The 10371-nt window shown below is 39.9% G+C and overlaps 1 protein-coding gene across 1 annotated transcript; it reads left to right on the top strand.

Annotated features, from left to right (window-relative positions):
• Positions 1-54: 54 nt before the first annotated feature.
• On the top strand, positions 55-9653 carry adap2 (ArfGAP with dual PH domains 2). The gene is made up of 11 exons (XM_049562155.1): positions 55-330; positions 4122-4246; positions 4365-4456; positions 4727-4815; positions 5103-5215; positions 6598-6747; positions 6859-6942; positions 7403-7465; positions 7771-7848; positions 7964-8192; positions 9124-9653. Exons 1-11 carry the CDS (start codon positions 243-245, stop codon positions 9150-9152), a joined length of 1140 nt encoding a protein of 379 aa, XP_049418112.1. The 5' UTR covers positions 55-242; the 3' UTR covers positions 9153-9653.
• Positions 9654-10371: the final 718 nt, after the last annotated feature.

Raw genomic sequence — 10371 nt, 5'->3', positions numbered from 1 at the left:
TTGTGTTTTGGAGGGCGCTGTGCACATACACACACTATAAAGGACAACCCACTGCTCATTGTTTCCGTCAGTGCAGCAGGACGCGCACCCCAGTCCGGAGTAGTTGTAACAACTAAAACTCATCTGTTGCAAGTGGACGTTTTGAAAGCTGCATTTCGCCACGTGTGAAGCTATGCGACCATGTTTGGTTTAGACAGCGGGATTCAGTATCGTTTGAGAGGAGACCGTGACTTTGTACTGAAATGGCCAACCATGAGCGAAACAAGAAGATGTTACTGGAACTGCTGAAGCAGCCGGTCAACAACCGGTGCGCGGACTGCGGCGCGCCCGGTGAGTGCTAAACTCTGTTTACTGGTGATGTTATGTGGTAAAGCTGCATTCACAGGCTCTGTTTATCTGTCAGCCTATTTTAAATACTGTATATTTAATCAGAAACTCTCCTACATAGATAAAGATAATGAGATCTCACTTCCCCTCTTGAATTGATGAGATTTTTTGACTTTTAAAGGGGTAGTCCGGATTGTTTGAAGTGGGCTTGTACAGCATACTTACCAATAGTAAATTTATTAGGCAATAAACAGTAGATGTAGGCACACCCCAGTTTGGAGAAGTAGGCTGGAGTCTGACACCAAAGCAAAGCAATGTAAAGCTGTGGATAGGGTCAAAGCCACTTAAAAAAAGTCAATATTTTTAAGTTTGTGAGTATTTTCACTGCTTATTTATCCTCAGACAGCCCTTTCCAACAGGAGAGCCGTTAGCAGCTTCAGTTCCCCATCTGTGCTCTCGTCAAAACCACAGACCCCAATGACAAAAGCAGTCTGAGCACAGGAGCTATGGCAAGCCGTTTTAACGTTTAATCGCTAGACTGGATATTCATTACTGATATCTGCAACATAATTTTGCCTAGTCAAAACTCTTATTCAAGATATCTGTAATTAGATTTTGCCTAGTCAAAACTCTAATTACAGATATCAGTAATTCAGTTTTGACTAGTAAGATTCAAACTATTTTTGCCATTCATGTGTATGGGGTTTGTCATTATAGATATCTCCAATGTAGTTGCGGATATCTGCAATTGTTATTGCAGATATCTGCAACTGAATTGTGGATATCTGTAATTCCAGTTTGAGATATCTACAATTTAATTTTGACTAGTCATAATTCAAGTTCAAGATATCTTTAATTATCATCACTTGAAGATATCTACATGGTCCTTTCTAGATATCTTGAATTCAAATTATGACTAGTCAAAATGATGTTATAGATATCCGCAACTGAATTATGACTAGTCAAAATGACCTTGTAGATATCTGTAACTGAATTATTACTAGTCAAAATGACGTTGTAGATATCTGTAACTGGAATTATAAATAGTCATAATGTAATTGTAGATATCTATAATGACAAACCCCATACACATGAATGGCAAAAATAGTTTGAATCTTACTAGTCAAAACTGAATTACAGATATCTATAACATCATTCTGACTAGTCAAAACTACAGTTACAGATATCTGTAATTCAGTTTTGACTAGTCAGAATGACATCATAGATATCTTAAATTAAAATTCATACTAGTCACAATGACATTACTACTAGTCAAAATGACGTTATAGATATCTATAATGGTAATTCCGGATAGTCGGACTTAGTGATTAAATGTTAAAACGGCTTGCCATACAGGAGCTGCTAGTCTACCACTGCTTTGATCAGTTAGCTCTGGTAAATAACTGAGCTTCTCACACCGCACCACCCACCAGGCCCCTCAGGTCTGCTAATCTGGGTCTTCTAACTGTTCCAGAGTCCAGGTTCAAGACAGGCGGTGATTGAGCCTTTTCAGTTCTTGGTCGTTGGCTTTGGAACAGCCTCCTGAACATCAGATCGGCTGACTCTGTTCACATCTGTCTGAAAACTTAATTTTACAGATTGGCCTTTCCTGACAGTTAGTAGACTTATTGTATGCATGGGAGTATATGTATGTATGCAGCCAGGTGCATGTGTATGCATGCTTACAAGAATATATGTGCTAAGTGTATATGTTAGTATCACTTTTGTTTTGTATTTTCTTGAAAAGTGCTCTACAAATAAAGTTATTACTATTATTATTATTATTAGTTATTTTGTGTTATTGTCTGAACTAACCCTTTTAACTGCCCAAGTTACACAGTAAGACAAATAAAATGACTTACTGAGGCAGCAGTAGGCCTGTCTCACAGCAAGAGGGTACCTGGTTTGTACCCAGGGTGGGGGAGCCACTCTGTGTGGAATGTGCATGTTCTCCCCATGTCAGTGTGGGTTTTCCCTGGGTGCTCCAGCTTCCTCCCACAATCCAAAGACATGCAGGTTAATTGGCGACTCTAGATTGGCCATGAGTGCGATTGTTGTCTGTCTCTGTGTCAGCTCTGCCATAGTCTGGTGACCTATCCAGATTATACCCCGCCCCTCACCCAGTGTCACCTGGGATGGTGCTCCAGCCCCCTCTCGACTCCCAACAGGATAAGCGATTACAGAAATGAAAGAATTATATAACAGCTTCATTCTCCCGGTGTAAATCACTGACATTAAGATAAAGCACTGAAAATATTCTAAATACAACATATACTTAGGTGGCTAAAATTCGTTATGTCGCTGGCCCCTCCACAGATGAATGTGATTGTCATTTTGTGGGAGCCATCAAGGCAGGATTACCAACCAGAGAGAGGGCAAAGGCCCACTTCACTGCTGTGGTAGTCTGATTTACCATAATTCTGTAGGCCTATGGAAATATACACTCTAAGTAGTGGTTGAATGTAGCTAAGCAGCCTACAAGTGATGTACACATAAATGCATCAATAGTAATAGTAACTCATAATAAGCACTTTCAGTGGCAATACTTTTGTACTTTTACTTTAGTATGATTTTGAATGCAGGATGCATAGGATGCAAGAAAAGTGGTTTTGCTGTAGTGCTACATTTGCTTTAGTAAAACACTTGAATACTTCTTTGACCACTGGCTTTAGTTACTGGTTACTTTCAGATTGAGATTATTGACCCAAAATATAAGTAATATAATAAGTTATGATTAGGCTACTATAGGTTAAGATTTCAACATTATATTAACAATTCAAATTAGCCTTGACCAGCTGCAACATTAAAGCCATAAACTCATAAATACATCTTTAGTTATTATTTTTAAAATATTGTTATATACTTCATTTTGAAATGGGCCATTCTGCATATTGAGTTCTTGTACTTTTGGTGCTTTAAGTACATTTGATAGCCTACTGATACATTTGTACTTTTACTTCAGTAAAATTTTGAATGTGGGACTTTAACTTGTAACAGAGTATTTCTACACAGTGGTATTGCTACTTTTACTGAAGTAAAACATCTGAGTACGTTTTCCACCACAAGCTCTAGTCCATGATATCAACTTGTATGTTAAATGACTAAAGGTAAGTTTTGCTTTATTACCTCATCATGAAGCTCCCTGCGTCAAAATATAGTTTTAAGGTGATACTGTACTCTCGTGGTGCATATTCCTAAATTACCGTTAAACTTCAATTAAAAGCCTAGTCTAAATTAAACGCCCAGTCCCTTTTACTAGCCCGGCGTGGCTACACATTTTGATGAATAAAAGCTTGTCTCAATTAGAGGCCTGGTCTGGTCGCCAAGTTGTTTTTTTTAATAGATGTTCTTTGGATGTTTAAAAGCAGGTTGTTGGCTACCTCCAATTATGTGTCCATCCTCAATTACCCTGTAAGTTACTGATATGCCTTTAGTGCGTAAGGGTCCTCAGATCAAAAGAATCAGAAGGATTTTTCATAAAAATGAATCAAAGTTATGAGTATTGTTTTAACAGGATAAAGTTGTGTTGTGTTGGTATGCTGGAATTAAAGGCCCGTCCCAAATACAGGCCCGTTGATGTCAGTGATTTAAGCAAATAATAGCCTGGGCTACTAATTGAGGTTTTACGGTAATTGTTGTGTATTCAAAGACACACTTAACACTGTAATATTGTAATAGTAATAGTGTGCAAGGCACACAGTGGGAGGAACAGGGGATTAGTTGGGCCCCAGGCAGCAGGACAACCTGGCCCTGAGTGTGCTGTTTCTGAATCCCACTTCTTCTGCACACCTCAGATCCAGAGTGGGCATCCTACAAGCTGGGTGTGTTTGTGTGTCTGATCTGCTCCGGTGTCCATCGCAGCCTGTCCAGCCGGGTCAAATCCATAAAGCTGGACTTCTGGGAGGATGAACTGGTGGAGGTAGTGTCTTTATTTCTGTTATTATTGCTATGATAACATATAAATTCTAAAGGTGATAGCCCAAATTGGCTGTGTTCAGTGTGTAATCCTTATGTGTGTCTTTTTGGGACTTGGGCAGTTTATGAAATCCAGTGGCAATGCCAACGCCCGAGATCTGTATGAGAAAGCTGTTCCACCATACTACTATCGGCCCCGGGAAAATGACTGTGTGTAAGTAGGCTAAATGTCCAGGATGATCACATCTTTCAGAAATCTGTCTTGGTGGTGGAATGTGTGGTTGTGTGTGCCAAGTGCTGACAGGGCAATGCTACAGTTAATAGAGAGAAGTACAACTACCGACTGTAGAAGTGAAATATGCATGTGATTCTGCTGCTAGATCAAAGCTTTATAAATCATGTTCTGTAGTGATATTGCAGCGTATGTTGGCTTGTTTCTGTAGAACTTCCTGTCTAACAATATTTTTTTCCTGGTTGACCACAGTGTCTTACGGGAGCAGTGGATTCGGGCTAAATATGAAAGGATGGAATTCACAGGAGAAACCAAGTATCCACCAATTTCATACACCACAGGTGATGTTCTCACTGTTGTCTAACACACCCATCTACTGTAGAACATAAATCTGTGTCTGTCTGTTGGTGTTAAACTAATGTGGTTCCTCATACGCATGTAAAACTGTGCCAGAAAAACCCATTCTTTGCACAACAAAACAGCCAGGAAGTGAAAGTTGAAAGATTGTCCCTCTTTGAAAAAGGTTACGTAACCAGGACTTTTTCATTTTGAGTAAGACCTGTGTTTATTGAATCACCTGTGACTCTGCGTTTTTTTTATTTTATTTGTTGGTTTATGTTGATAACAGGTTTCTATGAAGGGATGCTGTGGAAGAAAGGGAAAGAGAACACACAGTTTCTGAAGAGGAAGTTTGTTCTGTCAGAGAGAGAATTCACACTGAGTTACTACAACAAGGAAAATGTGAGTTCCCTGCAGCTTTGACACAGTTTGAACTGCACTGCACAATGTACATTAACCCATTTCAAGTCTTTAATATTGCAAGATGTGGAGTTAATATTAAAATTTCTTATGTGTGTAATGTAAAAGTATTTGTACCCCACTGATTTAATTGGATCCCTTTCCTGCTTAAAGGGACTGTTCACCTCAAAATGAAAACAACATATTTTTCCTCTTACCTGTAGTGCTATTTATCAGACTGATTTGATGTGAGTGTCTAAAAGTTGGAGATATCGGCCACTGGGATTTCTGCCTTCCCTCTAATGTAATAAAACTAGATGGCATTGAGCTTGTGGTGCTCAAAGTGTCAAATAAATACATGTGAAAAACTCAACAGCAACGTCTCTTTCCAGAAATCATGACCCTGTAACTCAAGATAATCCACAGACCTTGTTGTGAGCAGTTTCATGTGGGAACTATTGTCTTTCTACTGAACTACACCCACCATTCCTATCACAACATAGAAGGAAGTGTGCATCTACTCATGGACGAGAGGCTTGTGCTCGTGACAGCACAAGATGTAATCATTAATGCCGTCCTCCTCGGCTGAGCTGTAATGTTAACTAGCTCAATGGTGCTAGATGAGTTAGCAGTAGATGTACGCTTCTGCTGTGTGGGGATACAGTTGGTGGGCGTAGTTTAGTAGCGAGAAAGCAGTTCATACCTGAAAATGTTCACAACAAGGTCTATGGAGTATCTTGAATAACTGGGTCATGATTTCTGGAGCTTTGAGCACCACAAGCTGAGTGCCATCTACTTCCATTATACTGGAGAGAAGGCAGACATCTCTACAGCCGATATCTCCAACACCCGACAACTCACACCAAAATAATCTAGTCTGATAAAAAGCACTACAGGTAAGAGTAAAAATATGTATTTCTAATATTGGGCTGAACTGTCCCTTTAACTCACTGTGAGGCACAGTGGTGCTCAAAACTAAATGCTAATATTAGCATGCAAACATGCTCACAATGACAGTGCTAGCATGGTGATACTAATATCACCATGAAGCCTATATTGTTTATCATGTTCACAATCTTAGTTTTGCGTGCTAGCATGCTAACATTTGCTAATCCTCACTAAATTTAGAGTTGATGGGAATGTCATTAGTTTTGCAGGTATTCAGTCATATACTAAATTATTGGACAAACTTAAATTTTCACCTGATGAGGGCACTAGAGGAAATGTCACGGGGTCACCAAAGTTATTACAATTCATCCTCTGGGGGACATGAACGTGTGCACCAAATTTTATGGCAATCAATGTAATATTTTTGTTATTTCAGTCTAAAACAAAGTGGTGAACTGAACCACCCACATTTGCACATCTGTACATTTGTCATCCAGGAGTCCAAAGGCCCTAAAGCTGTAATCGCCATCAAGGACCTAAACGCCACCTTTCAACCAGAGAAGATTGGCCATCCTAACGGGCTGCAGATCACCTACCAAGAGGACGATCACACGAGGAACCTCTACGTTTATCACGAGAGTCCTGAGGTGGGACTGCATGATCACCCAAAGTATAAATAACAGTAACCAGCGAATCTTATGCTGAATGTCATACAGTAAGGGCTGTGGAGAAGCTCAGGGTCTCTTCTTCTGCTCTAGGAAATAGTCACATGGTACAACGCCATTCGTGCTGCTCGCTATGCTTACCTGAAGACAGCGTACCCAACTGGAAGCGATGAAGAAGTAAGCATCAAACCCTCTTGAGAAATGACAAAATGTTTCCCAGATAATGATGCACTTTAAAATGCGCTGTAAATCAGTGGTTCCCAACTGGTGGATCGCAGTCCAAAAGTGGGTCGTGGGCCCATTCTGCACAGAGCTTTTATTTTGAAGCGCCATTTTCTGCTGTAGAGTGTGTGACTAACCAACAGCTACTTTACAGAGACAGCAAACTAGCTTGACACATGGCCAAACTTAAGTATAACGATGAATATATTAAACTGTGTGGACCTTAAACTAATGACAAAGGAGAAATCTGGACCCCGTGGCTGGACCAGTTGGGAACCACTGCTCTAAATACTTTAAGAAAATTAGCAGGTAATTCCCAGCCAATGCAGTGACCTTTCACTTTCAGCAGACACTTGCCTCTTTTTGCTTTTATATTTTAAATATTAACACATGTACCTTTATGCCTGTTTGTCAGCTGATACCAAAGATAACAAGAAACTACCTCAAAGAAGGATACATGGAAAAGACGGGGCCATTGGTGAGTTGTTAAAGAGGGAAAAGTTAAACATATACAGATACACACATTGATTTTGTCGGCACTCAACTGCTGCTTTGACTTAAGCATGCATTAAGAAACACACTCAAGGTCTTCACCAGCACAGTTAGAGTTATTTATGACAGTAGTAGCACATTTGAATGTTTCAGTTCCTCCTACACAGTCAAACACACGCACACACACAAAATGGAAAATGGAGCTTGGGCAGAAAATGTTCAAATTCATACTGCAATTTTTTGCGTGAAACATTGAACATGGGTTTTCTTTTTGCTTTGTTTGTTTAACAGCAAACAGAGCCGTTCAAAAAGAGGTGGTTTATCCTGGACGCTCAAAACAGGAAGTTATTCTACTTCAAAGGCCAGCTGGTGAGGACTTCTCATTCTAACCCACTCCTGTGCTTTATTGTCATGATGTTTGTCCAGCACTTTAATCACCAATATGTTTGCACACATGTGTGTGTTATCATTAATACGAACACAGGACGCAGAGGAGTTAGGGGTCATTTTCATCGGCACAGAGAGCAAAGGTTACTCTGTGAAGGAGTACGTCCCAAAGCATGCTCGGGGAAACAAGTGGAAGTGTGGCGTCATGGTGGAGACGCCCGAGCGACAGTTCGTCTTCATGTGCGAGCAGGAGAGAGAGCAGAAGGAGTGGCTGAACGCCCTCAGACACGTCCTGTCCAGGCCCATGTCTCCACAGGATTACGCGGGTAAGCAAAGCAGCATGGCGGCAGTAGCTCAGTCCATAGGGACTTGGGTTGGGAACCGGAGGGTCACCTGTTCGAGTCCCCATCCAGACCAAAATATGGAGCGTGGACTGGTGGCTGGAGAGGGGCCAGTTCACCTCCTGGGCACTGCCAAGGTGCCCTTGAGCAAGGCACCGAAACCCTTAACTGCTCGGGGCGTAGTAACATTAAAGGAATACTTCACTCCTCAAATGATCATTTGTACATCAATTAGTCTCCCCCTGTTATGTTGAATTAGTGAAAAAACTTTGCTTTTTTCATTTCATTTTAATTTATTTTATGTATAAGGACTTTGCCCATTAATTAAAATGATCCAAGATGTTTTGAAACCAATAAAAGGATCAAATTCACAGGACAAACACAGTATAAACTAAAACTAAAGAAGTTAGCAGCACTTCAGCTAGAAACAACAACAGTGTCTCAGTGATCAGTGTACTGTGTTGATTAGAAATGTTCATATTTTCCAAAACCAGGTCTTGAGTCTTTGTTTGAATGTGTAATAGATGTTACGGTTTCATATCTCAGATGGGAGATGGTTCCATAGTTTAGAAGCTCTGACAGAGAAGCATGATTGGCTGAAGGAGCTGGACACAGTCCCCTCTCAGTGCAGACCTTGTGGATCTGCTGTTTGAGTTTTTCTGTTTAATAAAAAGTGCTGAGTGGTGGAGGAGCCTTGCCAATTAATACTGTAAACATCAGGCAGATGTCAGTGTATTTCATTAAATTTTCCCAACTGAGGATGTCATGTTTATCAAGAATTCTGCTGTAGTGGTGAGTACTGGGTTTTCTGTCTAACACTGTGAGAGCCTGCTTGTAAACGGAGACAATGGGCTTCAGTGTTGTAACTTTTGCTTGGGTCCAGCTTGTCATACAGTGTGTATGTTTGTCTTCCCAGCTGAAGCCAACATCAAGTATAAAAAATGAACTACAGAGAAGATTGTCAACAGGACGATGGTGTGAAAACTGCAGCGTTTGAAAACACAAGTGACTGAACTACTGCAACACAACAGATGAACAGTGACCTGCACTGTATCAGTACTGACTGTTCACCATGTTGCTCCTCGGGCTGACGCTTGTCTTAATGTTGTGGTGAAGCATCTTGAACCCCGACGCTGGCTGTGCTCTCTGCCACAGGGTGGATTAAAGACCTCCATCCACTCACGTTAACTGACACTGGATCTGATGCTCACTCTCAGACTCTATACTCAATCATTATGCCAAACCCACTCATGACCAAACACACACCCTGTCACACGATCAGCACTGTTCTGTTGTAACAGAAGATTGGTTTGCAGTCACTGCATCATCATGCTATGTTTGTTATCTTAAATTTCCTAATGAAGGGGCATATAATTGAAAATGTGGTGGTGAACATGTTTCATGACATCATTCCCAGAAAAATAAATGACCTTTTTTTTGAAGAAACATTTGTGTGTGGTTTAAGTCATTGACTACACATTAAGTAGGCATATCTATCTATCTATCTATCTATCTATCTATCTATCTATCTATCTATCTATCTATCTATCTATCTATCTATACCCCCACTAGGGGTCATCAAAGCTTCAGGGGGGCTTGCAGGGCCATCTTGATTTTAAGGGGTGTAAGAAAACTTTAAAAAAAGAAAAAAAAAAACCCAAACAAATACAGCAGGCCAATATCTCAGCATTTCATTTATTTCTGTAAAAAAAAAAACGAAATAAAATTATTCTATTTAAAGTTTAGGTTATTATTTAAAATATAGACTTTTAAAAAGCTCCCAAAATGAAGGTAAGGTGAAGACCTGAACACAAGTTAAATTCACAGGGCCTTCACTCTCTGCTAAACAGCCTTGTTCTGCATTAAAGAAGCACGCAGATAAAACAACCAGGGTTAAAAGAACAATGGCCAAATGTGTCAAGAAGAAAAGACTGAATTTGTTAAAAACAGCCTACAAAGTATGTATGATTGTGATTAAAAAAAAAAAAACTTAAACAATATATACACAATAAAGACAGCAAATCCTTAAATCCCAACAAAATATCAGTAAAACTCATCTCTGATGCAGTATTCCCAGGAAATAATCAAATCAGATTTTGTGCAAATTGCTCATATTAGATAAAATAAGATTAAGATAAGATAAAATAAGATGAAATAAGATAAT

Source organism: Epinephelus fuscoguttatus, linkage group LG19 (genome assembly GCF_011397635.1).
Source record: "Epinephelus fuscoguttatus linkage group LG19, E.fuscoguttatus.final_Chr_v1".
Lineage (NCBI taxonomy): Eukaryota > Metazoa > Chordata > Actinopteri > Perciformes > Serranidae > Epinephelus > Epinephelus fuscoguttatus.
This window is presented reverse-complemented; position numbering and strand designations above follow the sequence as displayed.

What these genes read in the sequence shown, in the direction of transcription:
- adap2 (XM_049562155.1), top strand. Translation starts at nt 243, where the DNA reads ATGGCCAACCATGAGCGAAACAAGAAGATGTTACTGGAACTGCTGAAG. An exon ending in TTTATCACGAGAGTCCTGAG is followed by an intron (nt 6,748 to 6,858) that starts GTGGGACTGCAT and finishes CTTCTGCTCTAG; the next exon opens with GAAATAGTCACATGGTACAA. An exon ending in TCTACTTCAAAGGCCAGCTG is followed by an intron (nt 7,849 to 7,963) that starts GTGAGGACTTCT and finishes ATACGAACACAG; the next exon opens with GACGCAGAGGAGTTAGGGGT.